Source organism: Heptranchias perlo, chromosome 16, assembly GCF_035084215.1.
Source record: "Heptranchias perlo isolate sHepPer1 chromosome 16, sHepPer1.hap1, whole genome shotgun sequence".
In the NCBI taxonomy this organism is placed as follows: domain Eukaryota; kingdom Metazoa; phylum Chordata; class Chondrichthyes; order Hexanchiformes; family Hexanchidae; genus Heptranchias; species Heptranchias perlo.
The window spans coordinates 33,479,186-33,501,484 of NC_090340.1; the positions used below are offsets into that span (position 1 = coordinate 33,479,186).

At 41.9% G+C, this 22,299-nt stretch overlaps 1 protein-coding gene across 1 annotated transcript in view; it reads left to right on the forward strand.

Annotated features, from left to right (window-relative positions):
- The first annotated feature begins 6,154 nt into the window (after nucleotides 1–6,154).
- The window catches only part of si:ch211-212o1.2 (uncharacterized protein LOC492735 homolog), a 110,828-nt gene continuing 94,683 nt past the window's right edge, over nucleotides 6,155–22,299 (forward strand). The window contains exon 1 of the mRNA XM_067997915.1: nucleotides 6,155–6,626. Within this exon, the coding sequence (XP_067854016.1) occupies nucleotides 6,485–6,626 (142 nt within the window). The 5' untranslated portion in view covers nucleotides 6,155–6,484. The remainder of the gene's footprint in view (nucleotides 6,627–22,299) is intronic.

Here is a 22,299-nt window from a genome sequence, read left to right on the forward strand (position 1 = left end):
GATCTGTGTCCTCCTCAGTTAAGGATGGATGAAAGCTGACCCTCCAGAAGGAACTTTCTGCTCCTCCTTTGTCACCACCACCACCTACTCCTTCATGCTTTCACTTAGGTAGAGGAGAGTGCACCAGGTGTGTATTACCAACTGCACTCTCTTTTACCTCAATCTAAAAATCTTCCAGGATGGATCTACCTGAACTGGTACTTTGTTGGTGAGGGATGCTAGCCTCTTCTGTCTCCCTAGGCTCCAGTTCACCTTCACACAGCTCACCTAAACAACAAAAAGAGGAACATGGGTTGCAGTGGTGTCTTGATGTGAACTCTTCAGATCTAGCTTTTAGCAGCGTGAGTAACATGGAATTGTCCTTCTGTGAGTGCTTTAGTACCTGAGGGTGAGTAACTGAGCGAGAAAAAAAGAGTAGATTTTTAGTACAAACCCCAAGCTGGGGGCAGGCTTCCTACTTTCCCATTTCCTGCTCCCTCAATGACCTCTCTACCAAGGATCTCATGCAGCTACAGTAGATGAAGGGGTAATCTGGGCAGGTTGGGACAGGATTTGGGGTGGCACCCCTTCTCCTGCCCATCAAAAATTCAGCTATAGGTTGGGGCAGTATCATGATACACCTGCCCACACACACAATCCATTTCCTGCCCTTTGCATTCCAGCAATGCGAGGCACCAGGAATGGCTATGTGTCCCAGCATCCAGTATTGCTCAGGGCCTCCGAGGGATTTAAATTTAAAAGGGTGGTTTCAGCAATGTAGTCAAGCGCAGAGCAAATCATCAAATTATTTACAACTAACAGATCCAGCAACTTTTTTTGTTGACTTCTCAATGGTCCTCAGGCCCACTTCTCCACCTGTTGGTAATATGTATTGCCCCTACTTGGGAATATGGGATGGGGTTAGGGGTGCGATCATGGCTGGATGGAAGTTTTGCTATGCTCATTATCCGTGGCCCCAAATGGCCTCCCCAGGAATTTGTGGGCTTGGATTTTGTTTTTAACTGAGCATCGTTTAGAGGTGTTATTCCAAATGTTCTTGTTGAAACCGTTGTTTACCATAAACAGTGATCATTTGGAAGTGAATGTCCATAGTCCGTGGCTTTATTTTTTAATTAAGAATAATATAATGTAACTGCCATAAAGTAAACTGGTTTATCTTTCAATATTTGTAGAATCATTTTTGATGCATTTAATTTTAGTCTAAATGCAGCACCATATTTAATGGTGGGGAATTGGAGGGGGAACTGTCACACAACCAGCTCTTAAACAATCAGCAAAGAAGCAAATCGAGCACAAACCTTCACCAGCCTTTACAGTAGAAAAGAAGCCAGACAGTAATGTGAAGGTGCCCTGCAGACAAGCAGCCACTGCTAGTAGCTGTATGAAAGAGAGGAAATGAGAAAGAATGGGGAGAGAGGAATGAGAGGGAAAGTGAGAGGAATTGAAAGAAGGAAAGAGATTGAGCAGGAGAGAATGAGAGACAGAGACGGAATGATAGGGATAATGAGAGAAATGGATTGTGAGACGTAGAATAAGAGAGAGTGAATAAGAGTGGGGAAATGGAGAGTGTGGGAAATAATTGTACAATCCAGGTTTTAATTAAATAGTTGGAACTAACATGTTAACTGTCACATGGCTGAGTTAGGTTTCAAAATTTCTTGCATGCTATACTTGTATCTACTGTGATAATATCAGTGAGCGTACTGTATTTAAAACTTGTGACTTGGGGCAAGTAACTAATTTTTTGATTTTTACACTAGAACTTGTGTTCATGTCACTGACCATCTTGCAAGCCTTTACCTGCCCAATATCTAGCTAAATGAATCGAGATCCAGGAATCAGGTGGAGAACCCTAGTCACTGTACTCCAGTTTACTGGAATGTATCATGAGCTATCAGATAATTTCCTTGATGTCGGAAGACAGAAGAATATAACCCACATCAGATCATAGCTCAGCTAGAAACCAACAGCTTTATTTACTATTAAACATGGAATTGAACAGTAATCAGTAAAAACAGTATATTTTTAGTACTTACAAATTTTACTATTTTCCTCCAAATTTTCAGAACAACAAAAATGTTTCTCCTGTGCTAACTCTCAACATAAAATTAATCTTTGTACCAGGGTCACACTCTTCTCACATGGCAAAATGCTTCCACGTAGCCTCTGATTAACCTTGTATCTCTGCTAATTTCAGATTGACTGGTGAGCTGAGCCTATAACTCTACAAGTGGAAACTCCTAGCCACAGAGTTGTCTGTTCAGGGAATTACAAAGAATCACCGCAGGCCTTCTCACAGACCCATCCCATGATTGACAACTGTGTTACCCCAAACACAGTTGTCAATCAAACCCACTGCCCCCAAAGGACCCCAATGATCTCAATCACATAGAATATTTGTCCCCATCACTTGTGTATTCATGTGCTGTGACCAGCAAATAAATGATCTATTGTAGATAAATATGATTATCAGTGAGTATGTTGTATTTCAGACTTGTGGCTCTTTGTCAACATATAACTTCTTTTACCAGCTCTTGAGCTTTGAATGGTTGTCCACCATGTTGCATGCTGTTCACCTGGCTGCCAAATCCATCAGATTAAATAATGGTGTTTGATTTTCTTCATTTAAACATGGTTTGGGTTTCCCAAAAAAAATTCAGAGCTCAGATGGTAGGCAATGCACCATTTTGGATTAGCTGATTGATTCAATTTAACTGTGGGTGTCCACGGCAACGGAGAGAATTGGAGACTCAAAAAATTAAAGACACTTGGAAGACTGTAATCTAATCTCAGAGTACAGATTTACCATGTCAACTGAATCTATTGTATTACACAATATCTCTCTGCAGCATGCGCTCTGCTTCAGTCAGCTTTTATTCCAGCATAAGTCACTCTGGAACATTCAAAATTAGTCAAATCCATTCTTAGAATACTGTGTTGCAACACTCCAGTAAAGGAGCATGGTGACCTGCTAAAGTGCCCTGCAAACACTTCAGCAGGTTGAAAACAAAATTGTATGCAAATAAATTACTGATGATATGACAAAATTATTATGTCATAATAGTGTCAGCCCTCCAGAATGTTGGCTTCCTTGGGATCAAGGCCCTCTCCATTCACTTCTTCTGCTGAGTGCGCTGGTATATTGGGCTGATGGGAATCTGGTTTGTGGACGGTGACTCCTCAACCCTTACTGAAGCCAGGCTACATGTTCCACCATGCCCTGCCGAAACAGCGAAGGTGGCAACATTGCTGTCATTGGAAAGTCCCATCTTGACCTTTCCCCTCTTAAGTTTTGACACCTTTTCCTTGCTTAAACACAATTTACCCTTTTTCATTCCTCCTGCTTCCACTTTAAGGTCTTTGTCATCTATCACCCTCTGGAGCTCCATAGCGATTTCTTCACTGAAATCTCCTCCCTATTCTTCACCCTTAGATTCTGCACTGAACAACTTCTCCTTGGTAACTTCAATCTTTATCTAAACTCCCCTAATCCCTTTTCCTCTTACTGCTCTGCCCTCCTGTACTCACCGAACCTTAGCTACACGTAAAGTCCCCTACCCACACCAATGGTCAGCCTTTTGACCTTGCCATCAAAGGAAAGGCCTTGCCAAATTCAGGGTTTTGATCATTGACAAGGCCATCTTGGATCACTGCTTTGTCTCTTTTTCCATCCATATGTCCCTGCCCAGTGCACTGTTCCCACTACCCTCCACCCCAGGAAAAAACTTCCTCCCAGCTCCCTCATCAATACACCCTCTAACTCCAGCTCGCTCTGCTCTGGCCTTCTACTTTCCATGATACTGATGCTATTATTGACTTTCACAACAGATCCCTTGACTCTTTGATGTCGTCGTCACCCCAGTCTCTTATCCCTCTATTCCTCTTAGTACAGCTCTCACCTCTGTACCTTCAAGTCTGAAGGCCATCAAATCTGGCTTCAACACCTCAAGAAATGCTTCCCTTTCCATGGCCAAATCTTTCTACCACTGCAGGATCATCCTTGAGGGTAAGTCTAATCCCACATTCCAATAACCAACCACCTCCTTCAACTCCTTAATTGTGCTCCCTCCATCCACATCTTCAGCACCCAAGTGCAAGGAGCTTATGGACTTCTTTGTCTCAAAGATCGAGACTTCTTTGCCTCAAACACCATCTTCTCCTCCTCTCTGTTCACCTCCTAGTACAGCCTCTTCCCCATCCTAGTCCTGACCCCATATCATTCTTCAATTTTTCTCCCATCTCCCCCTAGCCCTCACCAGGCTTATCTCTGAGACCCACCCACGGTTCCCTTAACCTGGTTCTTATTCAAATTTTGAATACTCAACTACCTGTCCTTGCTTTAATGCTTGTTAACATCACAAACTGTTTCCTTTGCTCTAATACTATTCCCCTCCCCTTCGGTGATGGTCATCCTCCCCTTCGGTGATGGTCATCCTGATGATGATGATGATGATGTTCTCCCCATCCCCCTCCCCCCTCCCCTCCCCCATCCCCCCCCCCCCTCCCCTCCCCCATCCCCCCTCCCCCCCCCATCCCCCCCATTCCCCTCCCCCCCCATCCCCCCCCCATCCCCCCCCATCCCCCCCATTCCCCTCCCCCCCCATCCCCCCCATTCCCCTCCCCCCATCCCCCCCTCCCCCCATCCCCCCCTCCCCCCATCCCCCCATCCCCCCCTCCCCCCATCCCCCCATCCCCCCTCCCCATATACTTCTGCCAAGTTAGCAGCTAAGTCACCTCCCCAGGAATGTCCAATTCCAAGTCTTATTTAATGTTAAAGTGGTGCAGGACACAGCATGGGACACATTGGTTGAAGCATACTGCAGAATCCCGCTGCACTGCACAAGGTGCGGTCAGGCTCCCCGGTTGATGCCATGGACTCTGGTTTGAACTCGCGATCTGTGTAAAGGTGAGAACTCTGAACTGGGAGCCTCAATCAGAATCGATTTGTACTTAGACTTCACATGTCAAAACCAGCCAGCATAGATCGACCTGAACCAAACTGAGAGATTGCACAAAGGGCAATGTTTGGGGCACCTCACAGGGCAAATCGTCTAAACTCAGCTCAGCACCAACATTTCCAAACCACTCCCTGGGCGTGGACTCAATAAAGGAGAATTTTCATAGAATAATATAAATCACAGCACAGGAGCAGGCTGTTTGGTCCCCAGGGCCTGTGCTGGTGCTCTCTCCTGTAACCCCATTCCCCCCCAGATCCTTTTATATTCCTCCTTTGCAAATACTTATCCCATTTCCTTTTAAATGATGTTCTAGTCTCTACCTCAACCACCACTTCTGGTGAAGTAGCCTATGGTCTAATAGCCCTCAGTTCAAAAACTTTCTTTCTCCTTCCATCATGCTTCTTCCATTGAGAATCCTCAGTCTCTGTCCCCTTGTTCCCCATTCGCCCACTAGTGGAAACAATCTTTCAGTTTACCCACAGTAAGGTCCCCAGGTTTCACTCACCCCTTTACTGGGTTCCTCCTCACACTGCGCTGGGCCCACTCACCATGTTGCTGATGTTCCTGGCTCTGTAGAAAGTGTTGGTCCCCACACCCCATCCCTCTCTCCCTGACCCTTCCTCTACTTTGGACTCCATTATTGTGCAGCCAGTGATGTGAAGGGATGCTATTACAGTGGGAAATTTGAAGCGCTAAAATCTCAGGTTGCTAGCAGCAACACCTGGGAGATCCATGCCCCATTCCGGGAGACTCGCGGGCAGTCCGGGAGGGTTAGTAAACCGAGATGGGATCTGACCAAGGCTGTGTACAACTGAAGCATCACTTCCTTGCTTTTGTATTCCAACCATCTATGAGATAAAGGTCAACATTCCATTAGCCTTTTGATTACTTTTACGCCAGGGCAGATTACAGTTTGAAATCAAAATGAGCATTTGATGGTCTGAGTTTGGCATGAAATGTCATGGGTGGGGTGGAGAATGTAAAACAAAAAAATACATAGAAACCTTTGTGAACTAAGCCTGTTAGGCACTGGGAAAGATAATGGTCGCATTTATTGATTTATGATCTTTAACTTTTAGAGTCACAGTCGAGGAACTGCTAATCTCCCGTTCTCACTGTAACTTTCTTGCTGTACCCAGTGATCTGGCAGGGAGTGGCGAGGAGCGGAATGCACGCAGTTTGTGTTCAGCAGACTCCACGCCCTTGCATTGCACGCACAGGGCTGCACGTCTCCTCAGTGCTGGTTGCCTTGATCCTCAGCCTATCGCTGGCCTGGCTGCCCTCAAAAAAATATACCGGCGTTCAATTGCAGACAGATCATATGAAAGGCGAGAGCGGTGCAACGGTAGCGAGCGGCGCCGGCTCCTTGCACCAGCTGATCCTCGCTGCCTTGTAGTGAGTCGCGGGGACCCAGGCTCGCGCTCGCAGCTGCTCGAGACAAAGTCCCGGGATAGAGCCCGGGGTGGGGGAGGCTCGAGCCTCTCTCGACCAAGCGGGCGGCCGGCTCTCGCGTCTGTTTTTGCAGGATGGAGGAGATCGAACAGCGGTCCATGGCTGAAGAGGACCCGAACGGGAACGAGCACGGAGCCGGGGCGAGGAGCAGCACAGTCCCGCGCTGGGGCCCGCAGCACGCTGGGGCCAGGGAGTTGGCAAAGCTGTACTCGCCGGGTAAGCAGGAGAGCTTGGGCAACGCGGTAAGGTGCCACTTAGGAACATCTAGAAGAACCTGGGTACATCCACACAGCTGCCCATAACTGGGAGAGCCTGGGCCATACCCGAAAAGTACCACTTGGGAACATCCAAGAGAATCTGGGTACATCCATACAGTCAAACCTAAGTGGGAGAGCCAGGGTTGAGTCAAGAGAACCTGGGCACAGCTAAACATAGCTGGGAGAGCCTGGGCAACTCGAGAACAGTGGAGTCCCAATACAGCAACTACTCTCTAGAAGTTTACAGCTGTGTAGAAGGCCACTTGGCCCATCTTTCTGTGCCATCTCTTTGCTTACCAAAACTAATCTCATGTCCCATGTTTTACTCCATAGCCTTGTACTTTCCTCTGCTTCACATACTTAGCCAACTTTCCCTGAAAAGATGCAATACTCTATGCCTCAACCACTCCCTGCTGGAAAGCATTCATGCTCCAACAACCTTTTGCATATAGAATAGTTGATTTTAGTATTCTGACATCTCAATGACATTGCCAGGATTATCATTTTGGAACTGGGACTCTATGTAGCTAGGGTATCCCAATATGCAGTCTGGATGGTGCTACAGCAACTTGTATACATATGCCACAGCCATGACTCAGTGGTAGTACTCTTGCCTCTGAGTCAGAAGGTTGTGGGTTCAAGTCCCACTCCAGAGACTTAGGGGGTGATTTTAAACCCCAAAGGCAGGTGGGAGTTGAAAATAGTTGTTTTTTGGGTCGCGACCGCAACCAGGCTTTATTTCCGGGTTTAACGTTGGCACGTAAAAGTACAGGCTTCCCACTGGGAATGCAAAGTCTGAAAATGTTGTGGTTGCAATCCAAACAAACAACTATTTTCAACTCCAACCCGCCCCCAACCACTCGTTCTTAGGGTTTAAAATCACTCCCTTGAGCACATAAGTTGCAATACTGAGGGAGTGCTGCAATGTCGGAGGTGCCGTCTTTCGAATGAGATGTTAAACTGAGGCCACATCTGCTCTCTCAGGTGAATGTAAAAGATCCCATGGCACTATTTCGAAGAAAAGCAGGGGAGTTCTCCCTGGTGTCCTGGCCAATATTTATCCCTCCACCAACACCATTAAAACAGATGATCTAGTCATTATTACATTGCTGTTTGTGGGAGCTTGCTGTGTGCAAATTGGCTGCCCCATTTCCTACATTACAACAGCGACTACACTTCAGAAGTACTTCAGTGGCTGAAAAGCACTTTGGGACGTCCTGAGGTCGTGAAAGGCACTATATAAATGCAAGTTTTTATTTACAAACAAAGTCCTGTTTATAATGTTGCTGTAGCCTGGAAATGCTATAGATTAGCATTGAAGTGACGGTTCTGGCATATAGCTTCTTTGATTACCAACTTAAAACCTTGTTGTATTTTGCATATAAATGATGAACTATCTCATAAGTTTATGAACACAGTGGATAATGTATATTTCTGGTAACCTAGAATATAAGTTTGAACCTATACATATATCAAAATATTCTGGCTGACTTTATATCAGAAACAATTGCTGAGAATAGTAATATCCTTCTATGAAAGATCACAGAATCATAACAAATTTACGGCACAAGGAGGCCATTCAGCCCATTGTGTCTGTGCCGGCTGAAAATGAGCCACCCAGCCTAATCCCACTTTCCAGCACTAGGTCCATAGCCTTGTAGGTTGTGGCACTTCAGGTGCATATCTAAGTACTTTTTAAATGGGATGAGGGTTTCTGTCTCCACTACCCTTTCAGGCAGCGAGTTCCAGACCCCCACCTCCCTCTGAATGAAAATTTTTTTCCTCCGCTCCCCTCTAATCCTTCTACCAATCAGTTTAAATCTATGCCCTCTGGTTATTGACCCCTCTGCTAAGGGAAATAGGTCCTTCCTATCCACTCTATTTAGGCCCTTCATAATTTTGTACACCTCAATTAAATCACCCCTCAGCTTCCTCTTCCAAAGAAAACAACCCCAGCCTATCCAATCTTTCCTCATAGCTAAAATTCTCCAGTCCTGGCAACATCCTTGTAAATCTCCTCTGTGCCCTCTCTAGTGCAATTACATTCTTCCTGTAATGTGGTGACCAGAACTGTACACAGTACTCAAGCTGTTGCCCAACTAGTGCTTTATACAGTTCTAGCATAATCTCCCTGATCTTATATTCTATGCCTCAGCTAACAAAAAGGGAAGTATCCCGTATGCCTTCTTAACCACCTTATCGACCTGTCCTGCTACCTTCAGGGATCTGTGCTCATGCACTCCAAGGTCCCTCACTTCTTCCACACCTCTTACTACCCTCCCATTTATTGTGTATCCCCTTGCCTTTTATGCCCTCCCCAAATCTAATACACTTCTCTGGATTGAATTCCATTTGCCTCTTTTCTGCCCACCTGACCAGTCCATTGATATCTTCCTGCAGTCGATATCTTTCCTCCTCATTATCAACCACACGGCCAATTTTTGTATCTTCTGCAAACTTCTTGATCATGCCCCCTACATTTAAGTCCAAATCATTAATATATACCACAAAAAGCAAGGGACCTAGTACTGAGCCCTGCGGAACCACACTGGAAACAGCCTTCCAGTCTCGCGAACACCCGTCGACCATTACCCTTTTCTTCCTGCCACTGAGCCAATTTTGGATCCAACTTGCCACTTTTCCTTGGATCCCATGGGCTTATACTTTTTTGACCAGTCTGCCATGTGGGACCTTGTCAAAAGCCTTGCTAAAATCCATGTAGACTACATCAAATACACTACCCTCATCAACCCTCCATGTTACCTCCTCAAAAAATTCAATCAAGTTAGTCAGATACGACCTTCCCTTAACAAATCCATGCTGGCTGTCCTATTACTCCATGCCTTTCTAAGTGACGGTTTATGCTATCCCTCAGAATTGATTCCAATAATTTGCCCACCACTGAGGTTAGACGGACTGGCCTATAATTACTCGGTCTATCCCTCTCTCCCTTTTTAAACAACGGTACAATGTTAGCAGTCCTCCCATCTTCTGGCACCCAGATGGCCACGTAACTTTTTTATTAAACATTCACATTTACAGGACTCTGTATATCCTCCCTTCCATCAGTAAAAGTATGTGAAGTAGATTCACTCTGTTGGCATTACAGTAAGGGAATCCCCTTGGATTGCACTCCCTTCCTATCTTTGGTCTCAATATGTTCAGCCTGCTTTCAAACAAATTGTGAGATTTCTCCTTGGTGCTAAAACCTACTAAACTGATTGAATAGCAGGTTAGGGTTGTGAGAAGATTGGTTATGGTTGGTCTGAAACCAGACCAAATACATAGACACCACTGGTGGGAAGTAGATGAGTGTCTTTTTATTGTTCCAAGATACTTTCACTTTACTGAGAAAATGGAGAGCTTACATGTAGAGCATATAGGACTCTACAGAGGAGTCCTATAAACATGAATATTTGTTAAACAAATTGTTTTAATAAATAACTAACTACTGGGGACATATCTCTGGGTAACCCCTGGAGTTACCTTCTGCTTTAAATCTTTCAGAAGTTAGCATTGTAGCTAGGCTAAATCCTTTTCTGAATTGAACTTGTGCAGTTCTGTCCCAAATGACACCATGTTGGAGGAAATCATGAGATTCCTGAGTTGATGTATCGAACATCCTGGAATTCTAGGTTGCACCATACTATATTATTAGGTTCTGACTTTTGATGGTAAATTTAAATAATAAGTGCTGCAAACTTTATTTAATTAAAGAGCCTAAAACTAAAACAGCCAATTTTATTTAAATATATAGCCTAAATATACAGCAAGATAAATACTACTTGTAAGGAATAAATTAGGATTCTTCATCAGGCATGAGAATTGTTTTGCCTTTTTAAGTAAGATTTGGTATCTAGTATTTTAAATATAGTTGGAGATGTCACGAGCTAATTACAGGGTTACACCCAGTGGCACAGTTAAGTTAATCCACTGCTCACTATGGAAGTGAGACCACATCTCCGGTCTCTGCTGAATTAGATGATCTTAGCTGGGGTGATAGTTAGGGCACAATAATTGGCCTCAGCACCCTTGGGCTAGGAAGAGGAAAATCTACTATGGTTCTAGTTCCTGATTGTGATTCCATGACCTCTGCCAGAAAATGCGCATGTATGAGTGGCTGTGATGCTTTTCATAGTCTCCTAACTTGCAGAACTCCCTCATTGTCCAGGTGACACATGCGAACATATGAAAAGAGAGACAGGGAAGCACTGGGTGGTCCACTGAGCCTGTCCCAGTCATGAAGCAACTAAGCATCAAGATCCCCAATATTGCCTTCCACCAGCAGTCATGTAATCTCCTGGGAGAGGCAAAAAAAAATGTAAAAACGCTAGGCCAATTCAGGGGGAAAAAATATCTGGGAAATTCGTCTGCAGCCCATGAAGGTGATGAAATCGAGTTCTAGAAGATCAGAGTGACCATGAGGTAAATCCCCAACATCTCGCCTACCTTTCGTACACAGCAAGCAACTCATCCAGTTCCCAGTTAAATACCTGCAGCGCATCCACACTCACTGCATGAGCCAGCAACTTGTTCCAATGGTCGGTGACCCTCTGCAAAAAGAACCTCCTGACGTTTAACCTGGTTCTCTGCTTACACAGCTTGTACGCATGACCCCCTTATTTTGCCTAACCCATCTGGTTTAAATAGTCTGTCCACACAAACATAGTCTCGTCTGGTCTTTATTTTCAATACTTCAATTAAATCACCCCGAAGTCTATGCTGTTCTCGAATGAAAGACCCAACTCTCTTAAACCTATGGTGATAACTAAGGGCTTTTAAATTAGGAATCATTTTCTCTCCTTTGAACCTTTTCCAGGGCCTCTATCATCCTCCATGTGAGGGGACCAAAATTGGACATAGTATTCCAGGTCTTGTACAAGGACTCTATGGTTCTTTTTTATTTTATACTGGATCATCCTTGCTATACATCCTAATATTCTATTTGCCTTCACGATAGGTGTGCACCTTCAGAGACTCGTGTACTATAATGCTAGGTTCTTTTCCCGCTCAACAGACTAATTCTGTACCAAGCATGGTATGCACATGTTTGGTTTTTGTCCTACCCACGTACGTGGTGCTACATTACACATGAATAATGGCCACTTAGGTGAAGCACCAGAGATTACCGAATACATGTGAAACTGTACACCAGCATGAATCAGCACCTTTAAAGGGAGGAGAGAAAATTGGAGGCACAAAAGAAAAGCTAATCTAAGTAAGGCAGAGTGAGATATTGTGTAAATTGGCAGACTTGCAGGTGCACAACAGTTGAGTTTACTCTGGAATAAAAAATACTAGAATGTAGATAACCCTCCTAATGGACATGATGTGGAGATGCCGGTGATGGACTGGGGTGGACAAATGTAAGGAATCTTACAACACCAGGTTATAGTCCAATAAATTTGTTGGACTATAACCTGGTGTAAGATTCCTCCTAATGGAGGTGCTGCGTATGTACACCTAGATACAATGAACACCGACACTGTAACAGATTAATAACCTTTACCTAGTGTTTGTAAACTGATTAGGCCATTCAACTGGCATTGTTTCAGTATAATACTGTACATGAGGAATCAAACCTGATGTATTGAAGAATGAATGAGTTAATAATTAAAATGGGCTTCATGTAAAATCCGCTAATGTGCTGTGTCCCAATGCAGTGATAATGTGCAGGCATGTTTTCAAAGGCAGAAGAACAGTGAAATGTATGTTTCACTGTTTTGTTGTGTATTCTGTTCATTTAATTGTTTTTATTTAAATATAGGGTAAAATGAGGGTGTAACTAGCAGGGTAGATAAGGGGAACCAGTGGATGTAGTATATTTGGATTTTCAAAAGGCATTTGATAGGGTGCCACACAAGAGGTTGTTACATAAGATTAGGGCTCATGGGATTGGGGGTAATATATTAGCATGGATTGAGGTTTGGTTAATGGACAGAAAACAGAGTGGAGCAATAAACGGGTCATTTTTGGGTTGGCAGTTTGTAACTAGTTGGGTGCTGCAAGGATCAGTGCTTGGGCCTCAGCTGTTTACAATATATATCAATGACTTAGATGAGGGAACTGAGTGTGATGTATCCAAGTTTGCTGACGATACAAAGCTAGATGGGAAAGTAAGCTGTGAGGAGGCTGCAAAGGGATATAGACAGATTAAGTGAGTGGGTGAGAAGGTAGCAGATGGAGTATAATGTGGGGAAATATGAAATTATCCACTTTGGTAGAAAGAATAGAAAAGCAGAATAGTTTTTAAAAGGTGAGAGATTAAGAAATGTTGGTAGTCATAGAGGGATTTAGGTGTCCTTGCACGTGAATCACAAAGTTAATATGCAGGTACAGCAAAGAATTAGGAAGGCAAATGATAGGTTAGCCTTTATTGCAAGGGGGTTGGAGTTTAAGAGTAAGGAAGTCTTGCTGCAATTGTATAGGGCTCTGGTGAGACCACACCTGGAGTACTGTGGACAGTTTTGATCTCCTTGCCTAAGGAAGGATATACATGCCTTAGAGGGGGTTCCATGAAGGTTCACAAGATTGATTCCTGGGATGAGGGTTGTCCTATGAGAAGAGATTGAGTAGAATGAGCCTATATTCTTTGGAGTTTAAAAGAATGAGAGGTGATCTCATTGAAACTCTTAGAGGGCTTGACAGGGTAGATGCTGAGAGGCTGTTTCCCCTGGCTGGAGAGTCTGGAACTAGAAGTCATGGTCTCAAGATAAGGGGTCGGCCATTCAGGACTGAGATGAGGAAAAATTTCTTCACTCAGGGTTGTGAATCTTTGGAATTCTCCACCCGAGAGGGCTGTGGATGCTCAGTCGTTGAGTATATTCAAGATTGAGATTGATAAATTTTTGGACACAGTGAATCAAGGGATATGGGGATAGGGTGGGAAAGTGTTGTTGAGGTAGATCAGCCATGATCTTGTTGAATGGCGGAGCAGGCTCGAGGGGCCGTATGGTCTACTCCTATTTCTTATGTTAAACCATCTATTTGATTAGAGCTTAAGTCTCGGTGTGATAAGAGTATATATTCAACGAGAGGAGGATCACATGGCAACACGTGATAGATTTCAGTAACTAGTGTAGCGTAAGGGTTCCCTGTTGCAATCACGGCGTCTTGTCATCATTTACCTAGACATTGGGCAAAAAATGGTACTCTCTTGGTTTTTGGAGACATGAAGTCTGCTTACAGGAATGGTTGGTGATGCTGAATCCAAGAAAATATCACACAAAAACCCCAAACTATGACAGAGGGCCTCTGGTAGCCTACTTGATTAAAATATTAAATCTGAATTTAGAGGCATACTTCTGACTGGTTGTGCAAAAATGAAAGAAAAATACAATCTCGCTTCCAATTAAATTGATTTGACCCAATTTATTCCTCGTTCTGTTGCTTCCAACTTGTTTCTAAATCCAGTGCACCATATGTAGATTGAGTTCATTATAGTTTCCACTCGTAGGTAGCCAAAGAAACACTATTAACAAAGTCCTAATCAGAAGTTCTGTTTTACTCAAACTGTGATCGGTACTGGAGTGGAGCTCAGGTAAGTACTGAACGGTTGTAACCTGAAAGTCATTTATTAAGGCATGACTTCATACCACAGGCATCTTAACTTCTGCGTAGCTGTGGAGATTGTAACTTTAGGGATATCTCACTTAAATGATCATGTTCTACAAGGGTGTCTAATGACATGCCTGCCACCAGTTTGCAATTGCTTCGTTTTCCTCCAATTTTTAGGAAAAACAATGCAAGATGCTGCCTGCTTAGAACAGAATCTATCGAGTGAGGCAGCCTAATTACATTAGACCTGCTGTGTATGTGATGGACTTTATTAAACAATTTTTTAATGATGATTGATAAACATATTGGGATGGTGTACTCTAATTAGAGGTATGTGCTTTTTAAATTATTGACTTTATGAAGTTTTGCGCAATCAGTGTGAAGTATATATTCCCTTTTAAAGTCAAAAGCCTGATACCCTCTTTAGGCTAACAAGAAGTTTGGATGTTCAAGCTAACATTCGTACCTTAATGTATTTAGGCTGCAGAGAGGCAGAATGGAGCACAATCAGCCAGAGAAAACAACAACTATTCTAGTTAAAAGGATGGGATTATGTTGGCTAGAAAGTGACAACATTTCTTTGGAAAAGCTATTTGGAAATGAGCATTACTATAATACTTTATATATCTGTGACTCATCATATTTTAAAATATTGTCATATGGCAATAGGCTAGGGAATGGAATAGCAATCAGATGAGGCAATAACAAATGTTCTGCTCTCCTGAGCATAAGGTAGTTATTTCAATTCCATTTTGGACCTCCCAAGAATTCTGTATAAACATTTTTTTTTTGTTGGTGACCAGGTGTTTGACAATTTTTCTTATTCAGAAAGTCCACAAAAGCCCAATCTTGAACTAGGAAGCCATTGATGCTTCACTATTAAGGTTGTCAGCTGCAGTGAGAAGATTGTAGGAACCAACACATGATCAGATAGTATTTATCCCTTAACTGGTTTAGATTGTGACTCATCTGCAAAGATTTTCATTTTGCTGATAATGTTCTTGAGAAGTGCAGTTGTAATTGAGGCTGCCTCCTTGCTTTATGGGCACTTTTTAAAAAAAAATGTTAAAGAAAATTAGTGCAACCATTCCATTTACTGACTGAAAAGATCTACCTAACTATCTCTCATTTTTAATAAAGTTAATTTATAACTTGATGAGAGCCATATTTAAAAATTGCCTTGAGTATGTTGGATAAGGTAATCACTTGCTGCAAAGGCGAATGTTTTGTGATCATTGCCTAAACCCATACATCCAAGAATATTGAGTTTTGACCTCATTCTTGTAGCATTTGGTTGATCTCAAAGGGGATAGAGTGAAGTTTTCCTCAGTGTCTCTGCTGAATTGGAATCACGTCCAGGTAAAATTGTTTTTGCTAAAGCTTGAAGAGATTGGGTATAATACTGTCGTCGTAGAGTGCACTGCATCAATAAGGCTTTAAAGACTACTTAATGAAGGGAATTCTTTATTTTGTGTGATTCTTGGACACTGGACGAATAGTCAAGCAAAGAAAGTCACCCTCACTCACGGTAGTTTCGTTATTCAAAGGTAATTATTTAATGTTATCATTCATACGAGCATACATGAAGCAAAATCAAACCATACAAATGACTTTTTTATAAAATCCGGCTATACACTTCATAATTCGTAACGTAAATGTGTAATGCCTTAACAATTCAGACACACATCAGGCAAATCATTAATACATATACAACTTTAAACCAAGGATTTTGCTCATTGGGCCTGAAGGTTGATCAGCTCTTCAGTACTCGAGGTCCTCTTGTGTGATGTTCAATTGCAGTGTGTGTTCCTTGTGACTGCCAGGTGGTAAAGAAGAGAAGAGACTGCTCTTCTCTCAGTCTTTTTAAATTGTCGTTTTACCAATAGGACGTAGGATTGGGGAGGGTCATTCTTTTTGTCCAATCACTCCCTGTTGCAATGCCTCAATCATTAACATACTTCAATGATTGATATGATGTGGAGATGCCGGTGATGGACTGGGGTGGACAAATGTAAGGAATCTTACAACACCAGGTTATAGTCCAACAATTTTATTTTAAAATCACAAGCTTTCGGAGATTATCTCCTTCGTCAGGTGAGTGAGTGAAAGGTTCTCAAATCGCATATCTTATATTAGGCTGGGACACGATCACACCAATCAAAGGTGTCGTTGGTGTTCAGACAGGTTAGCCACGGAAAACAGTACATCCCACTATACTGAATACACATTGTGTCAGATTATACAGACAGAGAGAGAGAGAATATTAAAAACAGATAACTTTTTTTTCCCCTTGCTGATGGGGTTACGTGTAGCGTGACATGAACCCAAGATCCTGGTTGAGGCCGTCCTCTTGGGTGCGGAACTTGGCTATCAATTTCTGCTCGACGATTTTGCGTTGTCGTGTGTCTCGAAGGCCGCCTTCGATTGATAGTTTAGGCTTTGATCATGTGACTGGAGACCCTTTGATGTAGAAAAGACCATGTGTTCAAAGGATGGGTTGTAAAAGGCCCCTTACATTTCTATGCCCAGACGTTCTTAATGGTCCTTGCGTCTCCAATTTTGATTGCTTCAGTGGCTTCAAATCCATTCCTGATACCATTTAACCATATGCTGGGTGGAATATTATTTGATGTTTTACAAATCCCATTTCATTTGAACAGATTACCAGATAAGAATGAGAGGCCCATGCTTTTTTTTCACACCTATCATTGCTTTCCTGATCCAAAGTCTTTGATGTATGTTCTTGTTGCCTTTTCTTACGTTACCTCCTACTGTGTTGAAAAGCTTGTGCTTCCAAAAGCCTATATGTTTTGAAAGCCTGACAACGCTTTAAGCTCAAAATTATCCGTCTAGCTTAATTATTTAATAATCTAGATATCTATCCGCAGTACAGTGTCTTCGATCCTGAAACTCACATTTCTCCAATGCCATCAGCGTCAGTGAGGGAAAAACAGGATTTGCGAGAACATAGTTTACCACATTACTCAGTTTGCAGGTTTTCAAATGTCTTGGTTTAAAAGGGGTACAGTTACCCCTTTCCTTCAAATGTCTTTTGTTAAAGGGGTTTTGAACCCCGCATTCCCTCTGTTGACTCTTTGACTGATCCACTTCATACCCTGACCATTCTCCTTGGTTATTAGGTTTTTATCATTGATTCCTGTTTAGGACGAGTCTGCCGTGACATATGCAAAAAGAATATTTCTTTTCCATGTTTTCTGATTAAATGTCACATTATACATAAGCAAATTATCATAATAAACACTAGTATACATTGTGTACATATCAAAACCATACTAATCTTTCTAACCCATGGGTATTATCCCACATCCCACATGTTTCCCATCACTCATGGTCTCTGAGCATTTGTACTGTTAGTTCTATAAGCGCATTGGCTTGTTTCATTTCAACCAGGTGGTGACAGGAGATTAACATGAATCTCCATTACATTGTGTGGTCGCATTAGCATCCGAGTATTCCCTAACCTGGGTAATTTCCGTGGGGGTGAGAAAGAAAGGAGAATAAGTGAAAGGATAGACAGTAGTACCATGCCTGAATGTAACGTCACTGGTGGTTATAAAATACTGACCTTGGGTTTGATAGGCCACATGGATACCAGGCATTCAGGGTCTTCATTTTCCCCTTTATTCATGCTTTGTAAAATACCCTTCGGTTGCTTCCGCATCGATCTATCATATCCCCACATTGATTCAATGTCTAATCTATTCCATGCTGAAGTGCCTGCAGTAACCCCAATACCTATTTATTCAGCTACACCCCTTTTATGTATTTTATGGCCTGGTTTGAGGTTGTGGGGGCCACGCTTGGTCTAAATCCTGACCTGCATTTTGTTGGTGAAAGTTATGTATTATCTCTTGCAGCATTGCTCTATGTAATTTACTGTGGGCCTGATGTCATAGTCCTGATAGAACACTCTGAACACTGGCACCAACTCATAACGGACATCATTATGAACTCCTTGCCGAATCCGGATAATGACTATCTTACATTATATAACCATTCACGAATTAAAAAAGTCACCAGACCATTTCTGGGTCCTGAATTTAAGATTGGGCAGGGTGGCTCCCTCGCCTTGGTCCCAATTTCATTGTTAACTCAAAGGAGCCCAACCCTGAATTTGGAAATCCAAATTTCTATGACCCTCTATTTTAATTCCAATCCCTCTGATAGGTACCAATATATTTAACTCTATCCTGATTATTTCATTAATCAGTCGGTTTCTCAATGGAGCATGTGTCAGTGCCCTTGTTAAAAGTTCTCACTCTCTTGTGCCACATTAACCATTTCATCTCTCCCTGCACGATCCCTGGAGGAATTTTACTTTGCAATACAATCTTTTCATTAACCCTTAAAACATAGATTAAACATTTGCAACCTGGTCCAAGTTGTACTTAACACATTTTTGTTTATTTTTTCTGAACTCTTCTTGGACCACGTTTATTCCCAAAATATTTGAGTCCGTTTTATCATTTCAAAATTATCTCATTTCCAGAGAGCAGCATTATTGGACTGACAGGACTTGTCAACGCACAATTTTATTTCCCCAAAATACTCCCTCTGACACATAAAACTGGACAGAAACCACCTGGACCTAGATTTCTTTTGTTTTAAATTAATTTAATCATTCCCTTATTAAGTACATTTTCCCTTTGAGTGCTTGAACAGCAACTCATCAATTATAACTGTCTTACCAATTTCACTTTCATAAACAAATTAGAACCAGACTTAGTGGTTTTACAGAAAAGACTGAACTGCTTGAAATTACTTTTAATTATTCCTATATCTCCCCCTCCTCAAGCACTCTGTCTTGGAAAATAACACATAACCCTGAATTGGTTAAAACTGAGCCTTTGAGAGGCAAAGTTTTGGTCCAAATGTCACCATGTTGTGACATTTGATATCTGCCGATGTCTGTGGATAAGGTCTTAAATTCCTGATGCCAGTGGATCGCTTCCGCACCAACACTTTCATGGTCCCAAAAATCATAATCTCCTGTGTAAAAGAAAAATAAGAAATCCACTGTGGCTCCTCTTGAGAGCTCAAAGGGTTAAAAATAACAAACAATTCATTAAATTTCTTCTGTCACCCTTTATCCCGGGACCAGAGAGGACTCCATGCACATTTCTGTGAATGAATCTAATTACCTCACTCCAAGAGGAATGGTCAGCAAAGGGAGCACAAAAATAATGCCCAATATTTCTTTCTATCATATGGGGAAATATCCACTTAAATTAAGAAACTTAAAAATCTTATACGCTTATCTAAAGCACTACGACAATAGCACTAAAGGATCTATTTTAAAGAATAATCCCTTTAAACTGAAAAATGTGTCCAGAGGAACATGGGAGAGACTGGCTAGCTTTTCTGTCACTCCCAAAGTTTCTGTCTCTTGGAACTCACTAAGGGACAATAAAACTGCTTATGAGTCAGCAGATGGACATGCTGGAAGCTCGTGGGGTGGGGGAAGTCAATCACAACATCAGTTTTTTTTAGCTGTAATCCCTTTAAAACACAAGTGCTTTAAAGAAGTTCAAATTGATCTTTTCCCAAAAAGTCTTTGTGCTTTTATAACAGTGAAAACCTGCACAAAGATCCTAATACAATTATAAACAATTTTACAACACCAAGTTATAGTCCAGCAATTTTATTTTAAATTCACAAGCTTTCGGAGGCTTCCTCCTTCCTCAGGTAAATGTAAGTGTTGTAAAATTGTTTACAATTGTCAACCCCAGTCCATCACCGGCATCTCCACATCATCACTAATACAATTAAACTTTGGATGATACATTTCAGCGTCTCTGACTTCCAATTTTCAAAACATGAGCCATGAAGGCACAAAAGATTTACCAATTTTATCCATTCGTAGTAATTGAAAATCTGTTAAAGCAGCAGAAATCAATAGTATTCCCTGCTATTAACTTTAAACATTCCATGAAACAATTCTGCAGTACAATCTAACCGCTCCTCCAGATCATTATCAGAGAGAGCAGAGATCTTTTAACCATTCTGTTTATCCCTTCATGGTCACTTTGTTATGACCACCATCAATCACTAGATCAAAGGGTCACTTTCTAACAGTTATCATATTTCAGTACAATCAAGATTAAACATTTAGGGGGTGATTTTAAATCCCAAGAACGTGTCGGAGTTGAAAATAGTTGATTTTTTGGGTCGCAACTGCAAATTTTTCGGACTTTGCATTCCCAGTAGGAAGCCTGTACTTTTACGTGCTGACGTTAAACCCAGAAATAAAGCCGGGTTGCGGTCGCGACCCAAAAAACAACTATTTTCAACTCTCACCCACCCCCAACCCACCCGTTCTTCAGGTTTAAAATCACCCCCATAGAGTCACTTCAAATGTCTCAATATTTTAACACATCAATTTACGCTCACCAATACTCAACACAACTTAAACTTCAAATCATTAAAGCGTTTAAGAAATTCAAAATGCCAGTTTTTCATTTGATAATCTCATGTCTGGAATTTGAGACTCTCACATTGTTTTATAAGAACCAGAATTTTACATGGCCACAATGAAAGACTGGTTTTCACAATTGAATAGGTTAATTAATCTCTAACTCCAATTTTAATTGAGCAATATCAGAATTAAACACAAGACAGAACAGATAAAGTTATCAATATAGCTTGTGCTTAAATTACATCGTCTTTCATTTCGTTCTTCTTCAGGCACGCCTTTGCAAAAAAACTAAAAATACTGGAAATAACTGCTTGCACAACTAAACAAAATCCTTGTTACATTACACAAAAGAGAAAAACACTTAAGCAGTTAAAAAGGGGCCATAGCCCACAATAGCGAAAAGAAAGCACTTACAATGAGGACAGGCTTTTTAAAGAGGCAGTACTGCCATGCAGGCTTTTAAAGAGAAACTGTAGACAATACACTGAAAACAAAAGTACACATTCTGTAGCTTGTAAAACAGTGGAAAAGGGACAGGATCTTCCCCTTTCTCCTTCTCTATTCCATCAGACTAATTTATCCTGGATACAGTTTTTCATGTCTGCCAGATTGGGATAGAGCTTGGCTAGTTCTCCCCCTCCCCCAGATCCTGCCTCCTTGTAGGGGTGCTCCACAGTCTCTGGCAAAATGTCCCTGTTCACCACAGTTGTAACATTTCTTATCAGCATAGATGTTTATTCTGGGTCCCTCCTTTTTTAGGACCCTCATTTTCCCAGGCAGGAGTTTGCACGGTGGGTACTTGCAGGGCTTTTCCTAATTCAGCTATCCTACGTTTACAATGGGAATGAGATATTTCTGGCCCTCGACAGCTTTCTTTGTTGGCGCTAATCTGTACTTGCATGCTTTAAGTCATCACTCTCTAACACTTCCAGTACATTTTGTTCCAATACTTCACAGCTTTGACTTCTTTCTTTCAAAGCCTCTGCACAGAACATTATTTGCCCTAGCCAATGTAAGATGCTCTAACAATTGCTCCTTCTCCTACTGTTCCTTCTTCGAAACATCTTTCAACCTCTTACAATCTTTCTATAAATGTAAGGAGTCGCACAACACCAGTTTATAGTCCGACAGCTTTATTTGAAATCACAAGCTTTCGGAGCTTTGCTCCTTTGTCAGGTCCACCTGACGAAGGAGCAAAGCTCCGAAAGCTTGTGATTTCAAATAAAGCTGTTGGACTATAAACTGGTGTTGTGCGACTCCTTACATTTGTCCACCGCAATCTTTCTATAGGTTAGCTACTTCTGTTTCTAATCCTTGCATTTCCTTCTCATCATTTTTGTTATGATTGCTGATGGTATGTAGCCATATTTCAGTATGTTTTGTTAGTTTCCTTGGTAATACCATTGCTATGCATTTTTGAATTGCTGCTTCCATTGTTATATTTCACCCCTCTCTACCTGTTTCTGATTCTCAATCGTTGGCCTTTAACCTTCCTATTATACCTTTCACCCATCCCTGCCCAGAAAACTATATTTCTGTCTAAAAGTTAGCTCCAGTATTGTTTTAACTCGTTCTGTTACACCTTCCACCCATACGTTATCTCCAGTATAACCCTTTCTGTTAGGACACAATATTTTCA